Source organism: Bos mutus, chromosome 24 (genome assembly GCF_027580195.1).
Source record: "Bos mutus isolate GX-2022 chromosome 24, NWIPB_WYAK_1.1, whole genome shotgun sequence".
Lineage (NCBI taxonomy): Eukaryota > Metazoa > Chordata > Mammalia > Artiodactyla > Bovidae > Bos > Bos mutus.
Window position 1 is genome coordinate 30,491,132 of NC_091640.1, and position 18,546 is coordinate 30,509,677.

The window sequence follows — 18,546 nt, forward strand, 5'->3', positions numbered from 1 at the left end:
ATACCTCCAAATATAGAACAGCTAGTGGGGAGGAGTGTGGGGGTGGGCTGGGGAGAGACCTCTGCACACGTGCGGGCTTGCCTGCCCTCAGAGAAAGCAAGGGGAAGGCGAAGCAGAAACCGCTGGAGCCGAAAATACCAAAGTGGGCTCCCATGAGACACAGTGATGCTCTAATCCAGGCCTGGTCTTAAAAAGTAGTGGTAAACCCTGGAAACCATTTGAAAACAGACAGTTGTTCAAACCAAAGAACTGGTGGTCTAAAACATTGTCTTCCAAATCAAGGTGCTCAACAGGATTTTCTGTGCAGTTGGATTCTGTTTTGGCATTGCACATCTTCTCCAAGGTACGAAAATCTGTCAGCACTGACTGAGTCTGGGCTTAACTGAGAAGCAGAAGAATCACTGGGCAGTAAGAGAGCCACCCTGAGTGAGACCCTGCGGCCCTGCTGCCTCCACGCTGGTTAACTGACTGCAGGGTCCTCATTTGTGAGATGCAGGTGATGGTATCTACCTGGAAGAGCTGTTGTCAAGACGCGGTGCCCTGCAGGTAGTGGACGCTCAGTAAATGAAGCTCATGTCAGACATCCATTTCTTCTTCATAAAAATTATTTGGATGGGCTATTATCCCCTTCCTCAGATGAAGAAATCGAAACTCAAACCAATTTGGTCTTGAAGATGGTAAAGCCAGGATTCCAGCAGGTCTCTTGAGTCACAGCTGAACTTCCAGGGGCTCCTGAGAGATGACTGAAAGCGCGGCGCCCAAGCTCTTGTGCCGTCACTTGCTCCACTCAGGCCGACGCTTTGAGAGAGGCGCTCCTCATTTGTTGAGTCCCCACCTCACCCATCACACTGTTTCTTGCCTGAAATCCCTCCTCCAAGCCCTTGTGCCCTTCTCTTTATGCCTGGCGGTCCTGAAGACCCAGTACTAGCATTGCTTCCTACAGGAAGCCCTCCCTGCCTGCCCCAGGCTGGCTAGTCCCTGTCCTTGGTCCTGTAGCCCCCAGCTGGCCCGAATCATGCTCATCTGAGTGGGCCCTAGGACTTCCCTGGTGGCCCAGGGCTAAGAATTCACCTTCCAATGAAAGGGGTGTAGGTTCTATCCCTGGTCAGGGAGCTAAGATCCTGAATGCCTCGGGGCCAAAAAGACAAAACACAAAACAAAAGCAGTCTTATAGCAAATTCAATAAAGACTTTAAAAGGGTTCCACATCAAAAAAAATCAAATCTTTAAAAAAACTTAAGAGATTCAGCAGAGTACCCAGGAACATGACAAGCATTCAATAAATGTAGGAATAGAAAGCCTACTTTGGTAAATTCCGGTGGTGTTTTTTCAAAGCAATCAAGTTAATTATAATACATTTTTTATAGTAAGCAATTAAAGTAACTCTAATTTAAAAAATTTTCCCTGTGCGTCATGAGAAGGACTAGCTCCCCCTCCCCCCAGTGGCCCTGGGCTCCCCGTGAAGCCGTCAGTATTGCTGTCAACTAGCAATTCTCCAAAACCCTGAGTGCCAGAATCCTGGCGCGCTCATATATTTTTTTATATTTTAAACTTGCCTTTCTTTTTCTCCCCTGCTTTCTTCAGCTCTGTGAATCATTTAAGAAAATGATGCTGCCACAGGGAACAGGTACTGGAAACATTACTTCCTCATAAGTAGATATAATTTGTTTTGTTTGCTTTTCCTTAGAAGGTATTTTCTGTCTTCTCTTAAATTACTTCTGTCCCTTTCTGTAACAAGCTCTGAATTCATTTTTATCTGTGTTCCTGAAATATCGATGAAACTTCCCAAGTGTGGAAACTCTACACAACTATTTCTCAAATTTTGTAAACAATTATATGCAAATTAAATGCTGTTCGATAAGTAAGGATTCTCTAACAGTGAGTTGACTGGTGTTTTTTGGTTTTTGGGATTTTTTACATTATAATAATACCCAGCATAGCATCACCTCTCCCCTTTTTAAGAAAAACTTTTTATTATGGATATTATTCTTTCTTTTGGCCATATGACTTGTAGGACTTTAATTCCCCAACTAAGGATTGAATCAAGGTCCTTGGTAGTGAGACAGCAGAGTCCACTGGATTGCCAGGAAATTCCCTATTGTGGACATTTTAAAATATATGAAAAGCTACTATACTATAATAAAAACTAATTTTAAAAATATGCAAAAATAGAATATGAAATGAAGACCCCGGCATTTCAAAAGGTTTCTGGTATCAACCCAGCATTTCTCTTCCCTTCCATCTGTTCTACTTCCCTCCTCTCCCATCCCAACAGAAAGGAGGAAAGGGGACCCTTTGGTTCTAGTGCTGATTTTTCTTAAAAAAAAAAAAAAAAAAAAAAAAAAAAAAGCTTTTAAAATTTATTTGGCTCCACGGGGTCTTAAGAAGTTTTGGCATGCAGGATCTTCAACATTTGTTGCGGAATGGGAACTCAGTTGCTACATGTGGGATCTAGTTCTCTGATCAGGGATCGAACCTGGGCCCCCCTGCACTGGGAGCTCAGAGACTTAGCCACTGGCCCACCAGGGAAGTCCCAGTGCTGATTTTTCTCTGCTTTTCTTTCCTTCCCTGCTGTTCCAAGTCTAGGTTCCACTGCAGGGACAGCTTCCTAAACATCTCTCATTCATGTACGCACACCTACAAACACAGACACTCACTCCCACACATACACTTACACATCTGCACAAGCACACACCTTCTCCCAGCCCTCTATCTCATTTGCTGTCTTCCTTAGGTATCAAATATTAGGACAGAAGCTTGGTTGAACCCAGGTCTCCTGCACTGCAGGCAGATTCTTTACCAGATGAGCCACAAGGGAAGCCCAGGAATACTGGAGTGGGTAGCCTATCCCTTCTCCAGCGGATCTTCCCGACCCAGGTATCAAAACACGGTCTCCTGCGTTGCAGGTGGATTCCTTACCAAGTGTGAGCTATCAGGGAACTTGGGTTAGTAGGCTCGAAAAAGTATGAAGCCACAGTGCTTCTGAAAACAAAATCATTCAATAGAAAAAGGCTGTAAATCAGATTTTTTAAAAAAGTAATATCCTACTGATTGGTGGACTCATCACAGATTGTGTTTCTATTTTGCTGCTTCTTCATCCTCTGTGCTTTTCTAGTTTTTAACAATGAGTAGTTATTGCTTTTATAATTTAAAAATATCCACCAAAAGCAGTGCTCAAGAGGTCACTTGGATATTGCCTGTGAAACGGTTCACCAGCAAAATAAATCTGGACCGAAAACTAAAGGAAACATTTTCCTAAAGTTCAGACCATATATTCCATGGCTTGGAAGCCCAGAGGTGGAGAAGAAAAGGCTTTTCTTGGCAAAGGAGAGCTGAGTGGGTGAAAGGTTCCACAACCCGTGTCCTGCCTTTTCTCACCATCTTTATCCCTCCGTGTGTCTTTGGCACTTAGCTCTCAACCCCACCCCTGGGTAGGGTCTTCTCCACCCTCCCTGAGCAAGTTAATCCTAGCGTGGGCACTGCCCACAGGCCCTTGTCCTACGCCTCCCTCCCTTGTAATTACCATGTGTGCACCAGCTCCTCAAGAGTTGAAAGGATTAACCTGCTTGCCTCTGGTAAAGTAGGGCCAGGTGCTGCGTTGCCTGCCATGGTGCTTCACGTGGTGTGGGGTCAGACCGCACAAGGACCTCTGGGCGGATGGAGCTCAGAAGAGTTGGAAGCATCTCCAAGCTAAATTTCTTTAGCTGTAAAGTGACCATTCCCACAGGGGGATTGGCAGAATTAAATAGGGGCACCGCACATAATGGGACGCAAGAACTCAAGGTAAACGGAGTTGAAATACGCCATTTCAGGTATACGCCTCAACCCGGAAGAAGTTTTCGTTGTCCTAAGTATCTTGACTTTCCTATCTATTCTTATGCCCCTATTATGTCATAGTTGTACCAACAGTTTGAAAGTAACCTCTGAAGTCTTGGGGTGTTTTAGTTCGGTTTGTTTTGGTTTGGTTCAGCTTCCCTGAGCTTCAACTTTTTCTCAGCTGTTAAGTAAATGATAGCTTCCCCACAAAGCTGGTAATAATCAAGCTTTCTTGAGATAACATGCAACACTAGCAAAATCTTACTGAACTGTATAAAAACTGCATTTCCCATTGGATGTTGTTCATTTGTTTTCTTCTTGCTTGTTCTAGGGGTTTTTTGTTTGTTTGTTTGTTTGTTTTTTTAATTAGAAATGAAAAAGAGGTATATTTAGTGGTCAAGAACACAGGCTTTAGAATGAGACCTAGGTTGGAGCCTGAGCCAAGTGATGGCCATTGTGGGCTCAGTGTTCTCATCTGTGAAATGGGAATAATATGGTCACCTTATAGGATCATTGTAAGAATGAAATGAAATAAAGCCCATAAAGCAGGCAGCTCCTTCTTTGGCACCTAATAATATTCAATCAATAATAACTAGCAGGTGTCCTCATAGACTTGAATGTGACCATCCTCTGCCCATCCCCACCCCAGCATGGTGGGTCTGCCAACTCTGTCTGGCCAACTGTGCATCCTTGAGTCATTTCTCCATTTGTAAAATGGGAGGTTGATCTAGGTCATGCTGGTGATCCTTAACCTCTAAAAATGTTGGTGGCTAATTAAGAAAACGTGCTGTGACAGTTCAGGGTGACAGAATGACCAACTTGAGATTATTTCAAATTGACGACATTGACTTGCTCCTCTTTAGTCTCTCTGCTCATCTGCCTTTGCACTGGTTCCCAGCTCAGCAGTTCATTAAACTTCCTTGGGGAGCGTTTTAAGAGATGCAAATGCTTGGGGTCTAAACCCTGAGCAATAATTACATCAGAATATCTGGCACTGGGCATCTGTATTCTTTAAAAGGTCCCTATGTAATTCCACTGTGCAACCAGGGTTAAGAAGCACCACTCTATACAAATGACATAGTCAAAAACAAGGGAAAGGAGACAGGACTTGGATAAACTGCAAGCTGCCTCTGTGGGGAGATGTGATCTCAGAGATAGTGTTTTGATTTTCTCACTTCTAAATTTGCTCTTTTCCTAAACATTGCTGAGAGCATAGCCTGACATCAGTCCCCATCGCCCTCCGCCCTCCAAACCAAACCCAAACTCCTTGACCTGCTTACACAGCTCTTCCTGGTCTGACTTCTGCTGCCCGTCTCATTTTTCAGTTGGCCTGTCTCTATGCCCTAGTGGAGAGTAATCATATGGCAGTTTTTTTTTTTTTTTTTTGTCCACCTTCAAGCCTTTGTATCTTCCCTACACCTGTCTTTTCTTATCTAATCTTAGCTCCCACCTCTGTACCAGCTTCTGCTTATCATTCAGGCTCTCCTGTGAACTTTCTTTTTCTTCCCTGTGTACTCCCACAGCCCACTCTGCATACCCACTGCATACTCAGTCACACCACTTGATCTGCATTCCCAGCCCCACAGACTGTTAAATTCCATGAAAGTCAAGAGTGTGGTTTATTCACCACTGCATTCCCTGTATTTCACATGATCAGGTTGAGTGAGTATTGGTGGAAAGAATGAACAAATAACTGAGTGACTATACAATTAAAAAAAAATTTTTTTTTTTTTTTTTTTGACCATGCAGCATGGCATGTGGGATGTATAGTTTCTTAACCAAGGGTTGAACCCATGCTGCCTGCAGTGGAAGTGGGAGGTCTTAACTTACTGGACCGCCAGGGAATTCCCAGGAAAGCAAAATTCTTGAGGAACTGAGTCACAGTTAAATTAAAGAACCTAAGTCTTATAAATGATTGAATACACAAGAAAAAAGAAATTCTTAGTGACTAATATTCACACTAAGCCAGGTCTCTTTCATTTAAGACCATTCTTTAATGCCGGGGAGAAGGGGAGCCACAGTGAGGAAGCAGACTAACTTTTCACCAAAAGGAACTTAATTTCCTTGGTGGTTGGGCTGCATTATTTGCGGCATAGAGTAATCAACAGAGTTCTAACTCTAAAAAGCAAGAAAGAGGAGCACATTTGAATGTCTATTAATGTGTATTTTAAGTGAACCTTTATAAGCCTCTACTCATTGCAACCTGTAACCTCTGTTCATGGAATTCTCCAGACAAGTATACTGGAGTGGGTTGCCATTTCCTCCTCCAGGGAATCTTCCTGACCCAGGAATTGAACTTGGGCCTCCTGCATTGCAGGCAGATTCTTTACCGTCTGAGCCACCAGGGAAGCCCAATCCTCTAGTTAATGAGTTATTTGTACATAAAAATGATAGGATGCTTACAATTTACTTTAAAAATCCCAGAGCGGGGAGAGGGACTCAGAGAGGTACAGGTGAAATAAGACTGAACAAGAACTGATAGCTTTAGAAGCTTGATGGACACATGGGAGTTCATTATCCTATTTTCCCTGCTTTGGCATACAGGGAAACTGTCCAAAACAGAATGTTAAAAATAAATGTCAAAAGAATAAAACTGTGGGAGGAAGTTTTTCTCGGTACTGCCACTTGGTTCAGTGAGTGGTTTTTTTTTTTTTTAAAGGCAGTCATACATCATCTGGAGCCAGCCTGGTCTTGGTCAGTTGAAAAACAGGAATGTTCTCCAAGGCTGGTAAACTGTAATCAGGTCCACAGCGTTTTCAGGCACCAGAGTTTACAAGTCACAACTGTTGATCTGTAACTCCATTCATGTGTCCACAAGAAATATAGCCTGTGTCGGTGTTCCCCTCTATTTGCTTAGCCAAACAATGCTTTTCCACAACACATTCAACCTCGAAACCAATGCAGGACCCCAGTTTACGATCGCTGGCACCACCCTGCCCTTCCGCATTGTTTTCACAAATTCAAAACCTTCCTCCTTTTAAAGGTAGCAAAAATCAGCCCAGTGTTGCCTTTTATGACTTGTAACATTTGTTGACTCAAACGCAGGGACTCTTTCTTTTCCGAGGGGCCTTTCACTGCAGCCAGGAATGTGCATGCATTGACGCGGCCATGAGCTCTTCCTTCCGAGCCTGCCATCCCCCTCCTCTGGGCTCCCACTCAACCATGCTGCTTCCGCCTTTGGTACAGGAGGCGGGGAGGGTTTTCCCACCAATTTCAGGCCACTCCCTCCCCGCCTTTGGGTCCGCAGAGTGCGCCCTCCCTTGCCTGGAGCAAGCTGGAAGAGAAGGTTCCGGGCCGTGCAGGCCTTCCTAACCCGCCCTCGGGACAGCTCCATGGTGGGGTTTCTAATCTGCCAAGTAGAATCCTGTTCTTCCTCCCAGCTTCTTCTCCCACTGCCTCGCCCAAGGGCCACAGCCACCTTCCTGTCCCCTTGCTGAGTCTCCTTTCAGACTTCCCTCCTCTTGCCTTTGCATCTTTTGCTATTTCCGCTAAATCAGATGTAAAGGTGCTTCTTACTGCAACTGTTCAGTTTCTTGTTATCTGCTGGTGGTAGGGTGTTTGTTTTGACAGTATCTTAAAAACCACTTCAGTTCAGTTCAGTTCAGTCGCTCAGTCGTGTCTGACTCTGCGACCCCATGAACAGCAGCACACCAGGCCTCCCTGTCCATCACCAACTCCCGGAGTTCACTCAAACTCACGTCCATCGAGTCGGTGATGCCATCCAGCCATCTCATCCTCTGTCACCCGTTCTCCTCCTGCTCCCAATCCCTCCCAGCATCAGAGTCTTTTCCAATGAGTCAGCTCTTCGCATGAGGTGGTCCAAGTACTGGAGTTTAAGATTTAGCATCATTCCTTCCAAAGAACACCCAGGACTGATCTCCTTTAGAATGGACTGGTGGGATCTCCTTGCCACTTAACATGACACTTTTCTCCTATCTTGGAAAGTTCTGTAACAATACACGTCAGCCATGATTGTTCCTTTTACTCCTTTAAACCCTGTACCCTAAACTGCCCTCAGGCTTCAAAGAGCTGTTTCCCTAGAAATTTTTATTTGCTGTTTTGTGGTACCTTCTTTTGCTGTCTTTTTGAGCATGCCACGACCCCTTTTGATTTTTTTCAAAAACCCCGAGAAAAGGGATAATTTTATAAAAGAATAGAGATGTAGAGAAGTTGATTCGCTCAGATTACAGCTAGTAACTGGCCAAGCCTCATTCCTCTCCTCTTTCAGTCACTCTTTTACTCATTCACTCCATGAAGATTTATTTATTTGATCACTTTCTGTGCTGGCTCACTTCCAAGCCTAGATTTTGAAAATGAGCTTTTAAAAATTAAAAGCCTGGGATTTATTTAAGAATAAAATATTTACTTTTCATCTCATTAGTAAAGTGACTTGTGATCATTGATATTAATTTATCTCAGGCCACAAAAATAATCAGTGTACACGTTTGGATTTCATTATAAAACTCTTGCCAAACAAATCTAAGATAGACTTGAAATCTCTAGACCTAAAGTGTTCATTCAGTAGTGGTAATTCTTTTCATTCCAATCATTGTAGGGAGGCCCCTTTAAGATCAAACAGACTGTACCCAACTCCCCCAGTGCTACTTAACTAGTTGGGCAAGTTACGCATCATTTTGAGCCTATTTCTTCATCTTTAAAAGGAGGATAATGGGTTTGTTACATAAAGTGCTTAGATGAGGGCAAGGTATATAGAAAGCAGTTAATAAATATAGCTCCCTTTTCTTCCACTGTCAACTGTAAATTTATCATTAACAGTGAAAAGTAGAATGTTTTAATAACAGGCAGACAAGTCTCATTCTTTCCCATCCTGCACCAAACTGTCCTGGAAATGCTATAAATAAGTGACTAAGGGTGTTTTAGTTTTACTGCTTCTTCTTTACATAATCTACCATTTGATTGATGTGTTTATAAGAAATGAATGACAAGGTAGCATGCAAGGTAGAATCCTTGGATGACTGTAACCTACACCCGACATGATCACCCTCAATTCATGGAAAGTTGAATGAAAACAGTAGTTGAGAAAAATATATTGGGTTTTAAGGATACCATCTGACTCAATAGTTGCTTTCTTCTTTGCACCTATTACCTTCAGGTAGGACAGGAGTTTTCTAATTATCTTTAAAGGATTGTTATTGAAGCACATTCACAAGTCTTTCTTGGGGGAGAGGGGAGCAGCGTTCCTATTTGTTGGTTTGTTTGCTGTATTTTAAGAGGGATGGAATTATCAACTTATCATTACATCTGTCCCACTTCAAAAATAAGACTAGGAAATGTATGATTCCAAAATCATCATCAGAGCAATAAAATGGTGTTCCAAATCAGAGAGAGACTTGTTATGAGTTCCACAAAAATCTTTTCTTAAAAAATGGAACCATTCTCCTGCCTACGCTTTTAATGAAAGTCAAATGTACCTCTTGGCAAAGGAAGAGATTTCAAGTGTGTAAATTCTATTTTCTGATACAGGATATTTATTTTTCATTAGCCAACCCTCTAGTTGTTCATAGTATAGATGTGACCATTTTCTATTAACTGAGTGTATACTAAAGTGTATAGGTTCAGCCTGCCTTAAAGAGATGAATGATATTGGATACAAAATGCTCTAACTATAGCACACTTTTCAAATGTTAACTGTAAACAGGAAACACATATTATGGATTCCTGTTTTTAAAAATTACCCGTTGCCACTTACGTTCCAGAACTAGGTCATATTTTTTGGGTGGTCAAATGTTTATATTTTATAATGATTCCTGGCTGTTACAAACGATTTTTGCTGAGACCTAGGAAACTAGACTGCACATTGTTAATGAAAAACATATACTCTTAGATGAGTGATATTCTCAGAGATTCATTTTTATAATTAAATGTAGATGTTAGCATATAGACATTGCTTTACTTTTAGAAAATATGGGACTTATAGGTAGGGAAAGCTCAGAAAACAGATTTCTTAAAAACAAAAATGCGCTTTTTTTTTATAGACTCTGTTTAAAATACACTTGGGAGCAGTCACACTTTTTTTTTAACGGCAGAGCAGGTGGTTTTAAGTAACACAGAGGGAAAGACACGGTCTTCCGTTACAGTGACAGCACTGAGCCCTGATCCCCACGTCAGGGACATCTTCTTTGCAGGTAAAAGACATTGAATAATAGAATTTACTTGAGAAAGGCTGCGACTGTTTTGAATTGTCTGGTCTTGAGATATTTATCAAGCAGGGGCCAGTACTTCTCAGCGAACCATAACTACTTAGTGGGTGATTTTCCCTGACTGCCATCTTCAGAAGTGCTGCCTTTGACGGTGACACAGAACAGTAGCTTTCAGTCTTAGTGGCGAACGATTGATTCTAATTGTCTTCACTGTTCCCTCTTTCCTACCGCAGAATCGGAAGACTTTTTGATGGTACAGAGCCCATTGTTTTGGACAGTCTCAAACAGCACTATTTCATTGACAGAGACGGACAGATGTTCAGATATATCTTGAATTTTCTACGAACATCAAAACTCCTCATTCCTGATGATTTCAAGGTGAGGGATTCATATTAAATTAACAACAGCCTAAATATGTGCTTTTTTTTTTCAATGTGCTCCCCAAAATATTTCTAGCTCTACATTTTTAACATACACCAACTTTAATGGCATCAGAGGTTTCTGACATGGTTATACCGTCTTTGTGGAATAAAGTATACAGTCATTGACGTTTACGGTCAAAAGAGGGTGGCTTTTATGTGAAGAATAGAATTACAATCCATTTTAATACATTGAAAATGAGTTGATTATATTCAAAGGTTATCTCTGATAAGTCTTAGGTAGAGAATAAAAGGAAACCTCTTTAGCTTAATAAAGACTTTTTCTCCCAGAAATTTAAAGCGAGCATTATGCTTACCAGTAAAATTTTAGAGTTGTTCCCTTTCAAAATTACTAACAAGTGTTAGACTTAGTCCTACAAGGTGCTGGAAACTCTAAGCAGTGAAATTAGACAACAAAAAGAAATAGAAAGGATTAATATTAGAAGGGAATATATAAAAATGTTATCTTTGCAGCTCCTTAATACTTCTCTACATAGAAGATTCTAAAGAATCAACTAAATATCATTAAAACTAATAAAGAACTCATTACAGCATCCATATTCAAGATCCCAATATACTGCAATTAATAGCTTACTGATAGACTACCAAAGCCAATCATAAAATGTTATGGGAAAATATACCACTTACAGTAGCAACAAAAATTATAACACCCAGGAATAAACTTAAGAAATATGCAGAGTCTGATTAAGAAAACTATAAATCTCTACATGCAAGTTTAAAACAAGAATTGAATAAATGAAGGGACATTCGTGTTCTTGGATGGGAAGCCTCAATATTGTTGAGATGTCAGCTATGCTCAGACTATCTTATACATTCAGTGCAAACCCACTTAGGTCATAGATTTTTTCAGTGAAATTTGACCCATTTATAAAATTTGTGTAGAAGAAAAAAGAAGCTTAAGAATAGCTTAAAAAGTGATATTATACAGCAGAAACCAACACAATATTTTAAAGCAGTTATCCTCCAATTTAAAAAAAAAAAAGAATAGCTAAAAAATGTTTGGTGGTGATAGAAATGTGTCATATCAGACATCACAGCATACTACAGTGATACAGTGATAAGAAAGTGTGATCCTAATAGATGCTAAAATACACATATAGATCAATGGGAAAAAACAGGATTGGGGGAGAGATGTGTGTGTATGTTGGAATTTGATATATTGTCAGTGTGGTATTTCAAATTGGTGGGAAATGAAAAGAATAGTAATTGGCACTGAGACAGCTGAAACCAAGACCTTTGGAAAAAATGTAAAGCCAGAGCCCTGTCTGTATCATAAGTTCATAAAAATTCCAGGGATAAACATAAAAAGTAAAGCTATCAAAGTATTAGAGGAAAATAAAAAGAGATTCCACAAAAGTATAATTGTTAGGCAGAGAAGACCTACTTGAGCAAAACTTAACTACACAGAAGGCATCCTTAAAAAAAGAAAAAAAAATTGCTAATTTAAAGACACTATATACAAATAAAACACAAGTGTCAGATGAGAAATATTTACAGTGAAAAATTAATATCCATCGTAAAAGAGCTCCTTAACATCTACAATATTCTGGCCACCTGATGTGAAGAACTGACTCATTGGAAAAGACCCTGATGCTGGGAAAGATTGAAGGCAGGAGAAGGGGACAACAGAGGATGGGATGGTTGGATGGCATCACCGACTCAAAAGACTTGAGTTTGAGCCAACTCTGGGAGTTGGTGATGGACGGGGAGGCCTGGAGTCCACGGGGTCGCAAAGAGTCAGACACAACTGAGCAAGTGAACTGAACTGAAACATCTACAAGAAACATGGAAACAACCCAATGGAAAACATTTTAAAATATAAACAAGTTTCTCAAAAGAATAGAAATTGCCACTAAATGTTTGAAAATATGGTCAATCTCTTTAGTATCAAAGAAGCAGAACTTAAATATATATCAGATTGGCAAATCTGGCAAAACTTTATATCAGGTTGGCAAAAATTTTAAATGTTGGTAATATATGGTATTGAGGAACAGTGTGGTTGGGAGTGAAAACTATTAAATATTTTTGGAAGACAATTTAGTGGTAGTGCTGTGTGCTTATTCACTCAGTCGTATCCGACTCATTACAACCCCATGGACTAAAGCCTGCCAAGCTCCTCTGTTTATGGTGATTCTCCAGGCAAGAATACTGGAGTGGGTTGCCATGCCCTCCTCCAGGGGAATATTCCCAATGCAAGGATCAAACCCAGGTCTGTCTCATTGCAGGTGGATTCTTGCAATCCAGGGAAGCCCAAGATATAGTATTGAGGAACAGTGTGGTTGGGAGTGAAAACTATTAAATACTTCTGGAGGACAATTTAGTGGTAGTTTCAAAATCTTTAAATTATAGATGTCTATTCATTTCTAGAAGTAACACATAAATATTCAGATATATGTACTTAGAATGTTTAACAATTCCATGTCTATTCATTTATTTCTAGAAATAACATAAATATTCAAAGATACATGTACATAGAACATTTACTATAGTTATATTTGTTATAGCAAAACTGGACACAATCAAAAATGCTTAACAATGGCAGATGGTTACAAAATATTATAGAATATTCATACTATGGATTAGTTGATATGTGGGGGGAAAACAAGATTTTATTCAATGAAAATATTAAGTTGTAGACTATGTATAGTATGTTTCTATTCATGTAAAAATTATGCATATATATGTGTAAATAGAAAAAGATCTAGAAGTGCCAAGTCATGTCCAACTCTGTGCAACCCCATGGACTGTATCCCTCCAGGCTCCTCTGTCCATGGGATTCTTCAGGCAAGAATACTGGAGTGGGTTGCCATTTCCTCCTCCCGGGATCTTTCTGATCCAGGGATCGAACCCGGTCTCTTTCATCTCCTGCACTGGCAGGCAGGTTCTTTACCACTGCACCAAAAGAAGAATAGATCTTAAAATTAACAGGGATCTGAGGGGCCTCTCATCCACCCTCTCCTTCAGGACTTTGAACAGTGGGCCTGTGCCAGGCATGATTAGCCACATGGGAAAGAGTATAGAAGAGTCATGTCATGTACACATGTCGCTTCCATGAGAACAATATACACTTGGCAGAAAACTAAGAGTAATAACTGCAGTGAGCATGTAGAGCTCCCTGCAGCCCTGGAATGAGTTGGAGGAATTCTCCTGGCCCTGCTGCTCCCCAGCCAGTGGCAGTTCCTGGGAACCTTCCAGAGCCGGCCTCTCTTGGTGTTGAGCCCAGTTCCAGCGTTTACAGATGTGGGAAGTTGGTTTGTGCAACGTGGCTCCTAAATGAAAGTTGGCAGCTTTATCAGTGATGGTCTCTTCCAACTCGGAAAGGAAACTGTCTTGCGGATCTGTAATATGGCGCCTTACTAGGCAGTTTTCAAGGGTGCTCTTCACTGTATACATGCTTCTCTCCGCATGCCCTTTCCTGCCAGCCCACGAGTCTTCCTTTTTTTTTTTTTTTTTTTGTGGGGCGCTGGCCATGAGTCATGCAGGATCTTACCTCTCCAACCAGAGATCGAACCCACAGCCCCTGCATTGGAAGGTGAAATCTTAACCACTGGATCACCAGGAGGTCCCCAGGGGGCAAGTCTTCTGTCTCCAGCACTCAGCCTAGAGCTGGGGACGCAACCTGCTTAGACCAAGCAGAGCCAGCCAGTGGATGGTAGCCAGCAGGCCCCATGCTTCCGGGCCTACCAGCTGCAGAGTTGAACATCACCACCCACTTCCCACACCAGCTGCCACGGAAGAAGGTCAAAGAAAGAGGAAGAAAGTGAGGGCTGCTGCTAGAAAGCAGGCAGACGCCCCCTGTGGAGATGCACCGAAGTGAAGGGAGGAGTGGGGGAGGGGAGAGGCGGCTGCGGTGGGGGGCGGACAGTGGGGGTTGGGGGTGACCCCCTCTCTGCAGACCCAGAGCCCCAGGTGGCAGGCGTTAGGGCTGGTAGAGCAACTTGGGCCAGTAGAGAAAGGACGCCAAGTGTGATACCCGGGCCGCCATGGGACCAAAGGGGCTTTAGTCTCTGATGTTTTCCTAGAAGGAAGGCACTGGGGCTTGGGAAGCGGGTGGAGGCGAAATGTCACCTTTATTTCTCTTTTAAGGTGATTGCACTTCCACTCAGAACCTTTACCTGGATCGTTCATGGCCTCCTTAACCTGAGCTGCCCACCCAGGAGCTGGCCAGGCCCGCCTCCTCATCCCCACTACCAAACCAGCTCCTCTTCCTTTGTGTCCTATCTCAGGAAAATGCCAGAATCTGCCTTTCTGCTCCAGTCCTTCCCCTCCCACATCCATCCATCCATCGGCCCATAGAACGCTCCAGATACTTCTGGAATCAATCCACATCTCTTATCCCCCGTCCCTGGTCCAAGGTCCGGCAGCTCAGATGACTCATCACTGGTCTGCTCTCTTCTACACTTACTCCTTCTCCTCCACTTTCCATGTTGAAACTAGGAGACACTTCTTTTCATTAAACTTTCTGGGATCATTGTAGATCCTCATGAAGTTGTCAGAAACAGTGGAGGGATCCCAGTTCCCCCTGGTGTAACTTCTTGCTGAATCTTACCACAGCCTCACAATGGGAAGTCGACCCTGATGCGGTCAAGGTCAAAACACTTCCACTGTGGCCAGGTCCCCTCCTGTTGCCCTTCTACGGCCATGCCTTCGTCTCCGTTTCCTCCCTATATCTCCCACTCCACCTCTCACCTAGGGACACTTACAAAAAACAAACTGTATTGTGACCTGCTTCTGCTTCAGACTCCCTCTACAGGGGCTTCCCATTCATTGTTCATGGAGCAAAGCAGCACAGCCCTGTCAGAGCCCCCAAGACCCCTGCCCGTTTGGCTCTTACACCTGTGCCCCACCATCTTCTTGTCCCCCTTCAGAGCAGACTGCTCCGTCTGTCTGATGTTCTTTCCCTGACCTTGATTTATCACTTCTGGTTGTTTAGTCCCTAAGTCTTGTCCGACTCTTTCGCAACCCCATGGACAGCAGCCCGCCAGGCTCCTCTGTCCATGGGATTTCCCAGGTAAGAATACTGGAGTGGGTTGACGTTTCCTTCTCCAGGGGATTTTCCCGATCCAGGGATCAAACCCATATCCCTTGCTTGGCAGGTGGACTCTTTATCACTGAGCCACCTAGGAAGCCCTATTTATCACTTAGGGGTCATCATATTCATCACTAAGCCATCCTGTGCCTAGTCTAGCTTAGATTTGCCTGTATCCCCGATTTTCCACTGTCACACACAGTGTATTTGTAATTATTTTTCTCTCTTGTTTAGCACTATGTACCCAGCTGTATGGGCTTCCCAGGTGGTGCTGCTGCTGCTACTAAGTCGCTTTAGTCGTGTCCGACTCTGTGTGACCCATAGACGGCAGCCCACCAGGCTCCCCCGTCCCTGGGATTCTCCAGGCAAGAACACTGGAGTGGGTTGCCATTGCCTTCTCCAGGTGGTGCTAGTGGTAAAGAACTCACCTGCCAATGCAGGAGACTTAAGAGATGTGAGTGCTATGACAGTCACCTTGTGACCCTGAGGTGACAAGCATGAGGCCAGAACGTCAACACTGAAGATGACATAACAAAAAGACAGCGTCCGGTCCTTGATAACATCACTAGGCAGATACTACTGCCAATAGCCAGGGACCTCTGACTTCTCATGTGAGAAAAACAAATCTCCCTTAGTTTAAGGTGCTGTTGACTGGCTATTTCAACACTTGTGGCTGATATTTAATATTACAGTTGTGTGCACGCGTGTGTGCTCAGTCACATCAGTCGTATTCAACTCTTTGTGACCCAATGGGCTGCAGCCTACCAGGCTCCTCTGTCCATGGGATTTCCCAGGCAAGCCAATGTGCCTCGTGTTGGCTAGGCCCTCGTGCCACAACTGCTGAGCCCAGTCACCTCAACCAGAGATCCTGTGTGCCACAACTAAGACCCAATGCAGCCAAAAATAAATACAAATATTTTAAAACCTTATAGGACTAAATGGAAAACATAAAGCCTGTACGTTTGCAACATCATCCTAAGCTACTTGTGTGGCAAATATATTAATTTATAATTTCCATGATTAAAAGAGATACAGATGCCAGGGAATATAAAGCAATTTATGGTGAATCACAGTGAGAACCTGGTAATAGCCATGAGTTTCTAGTTGCATTCTGTTCCAGAAACAGAGCTAGGCGTTTTAAACACATTTAAATGTGGCAGGCATTATTTTTCCTCCAAGAACATTCAAGTTAGACGTTCAGAAAGACTGCATGGGAGTTAAGCTGTGACCTATTCCAGAGGACGGTTCCTTGAGGACTCAACCTGTCACCCCCCTGGTGAGGATGGGATGGGTGCTTCTCTGCGCTATGGTGCTCCCTTGGGATTCCAGAGCCCTGGAAGACCTGCTGTTCATCAAGGCTAAGCACAGAACACATCCTTTAATTGCCTACGGATTCAACTGTAGCCCACGCTTGGGGGAAGACAAAAAGTACTTCAGATGAACCTCACGTGTCCCAGAGCTCTGAAATGTTTCCCGCGGAACCTCTGGGTGACAGGCTGTAAAGTACAGGGAGTCGGGATCCTGGTGGAGCAGCAGGAGAACCTGAGCTGTACTGGCTGATGATGGGAGTGCGTGTACTGCAGATAGTGCAAATCACAAGCACGGGCGCACGCAGACGGGCTCAGCCTGCCCCTTCCTGAGCAGTACAATAGTGCTTTCTTCCTCGGCAGAGTTTATTTCCTGACCTTGGGAAAGGGACATGGCATCCGACATGTGGAGAGCATCTCTCTTCCTGGTTTTGCAGGGAACACATTCCTTGATTACCTGCCCCCCATCTCCAGCTGTTTGATGCTGGGTTGAGCACATGCCTGCGATCTCGAAATCACAGCATCCTCAGCCCCTGAAAATCTCATTCTGCAAATGTGCTGTCTGAGCCAGATACCCATTTAACAATTTAGATAATTTCATACTTCAGAACACCACTTAAGTGGCAGCTGCTTGTGCCTTGCTCCCACTGAAAGATGTTGGAATCTCTTCTCTAGATAAGTGATTGTACAACTCTCTGCTGGGTTTTATTGTGAAGACTGTCTGTTCGTCTTCCCTTCATTTCCTGCCCCCCACCTCCATTACACTGACTCATTCATCATTGCTCTCTTTTCTGCTCACACCCATGCGTGCATAGGTGTGTGTGGGTGCACACATGCCTCTACACTCATGCATGCATGTACATAAGCACACACTTGTGATTCCCACTTCATCAGGAGTCCAGAGCTTTAGTTCCTTTTTTTAACAGAGAACAAAATTATCCCTCTCTAGGCTTCTATTTTGAACATCTTTGGTAAGTGTCCGCCATGTTGCTGACATCTCTTTTGGTATCTGATGAATGTCTAGCCTTCTTAGATAAAGAAAAATTTGCCAGCAGATAGTCCCCAACTTACCTCTTCCTGGCTTAAGTTCAAACGTCTGTTAGTTGTTTCTAATAGCTTTTTAATATTGTAGAAAAAGCATATGTACATTGTAGACAATTTGAAAATATAGATAAGCCAAAAAAAAAAAGTTTAAACAGTATATCCCACTCAGAGATTGCTGATATTATTGATAAAACCTGAGTGCATAGCCTTCTGGGTCTTTTTCTATGCTTATTTCAGACAATATCTCTATCTTTCCATTTTAATAAATTTTATTTCCTCTAATTTTGCAACCATATTCACATTTCCATGGTTGACCCCAAAAATGTCCTTTCTATTTGGTTTTCCCGAGTTGATATCTCATCTAAGACTTCATTGAATCTAGTTATGTCCATACCTTTTTATTATCTCGTATAATACCATTCTGGGGGCTTCCCTGGTGGCTCAGCAGTAAAGAATCTGCCTACCAAGCAGGAGACACAGATTTAATCCCTAGGTCAGGAAGATCCCCTGAGGAGGAAATGACAACCCACTCCGGTATTCTTGCCTGGAGAATCCCATGGACAGAGGAGCCTGGTGGGCTACAGTCCACGGGTCACAGAGTCAGACACAACTAAGCGATTGAACATGAACGCACATAGTTCCGTTTTTATATGATGCTGACTTGCTAAAGAGACTGGCCAGTTGCCCTATGGAATGTACCACCATCTGAATTTGCCTGATTATGGGAGCTCATTACTCTAGCCTCTCATT

General features: G+C 42.9%; 1 protein-coding gene across 5 annotated transcripts in view; it reads left to right on the forward strand.

Annotated features, from left to right (window-relative positions):
• The window catches only part of KCTD1 (potassium channel tetramerization domain containing 1), a 214,951-nt gene that overhangs the window by 180,835 nt on the left and 15,570 nt on the right, over positions 1-18,546 (forward strand). For all 5 annotated transcript variants that reach the window (XM_070361494.1, XM_070361496.1, XM_070361495.1 and 2 more), the window contains exon 3: positions 10,210-10,354. In XM_070361494.1, the coding sequence (XP_070217595.1) occupies positions 10,210-10,354 (145 nt within the window). The remainder of the gene's footprint in view (positions 1-10,209; positions 10,355-18,546) is intronic.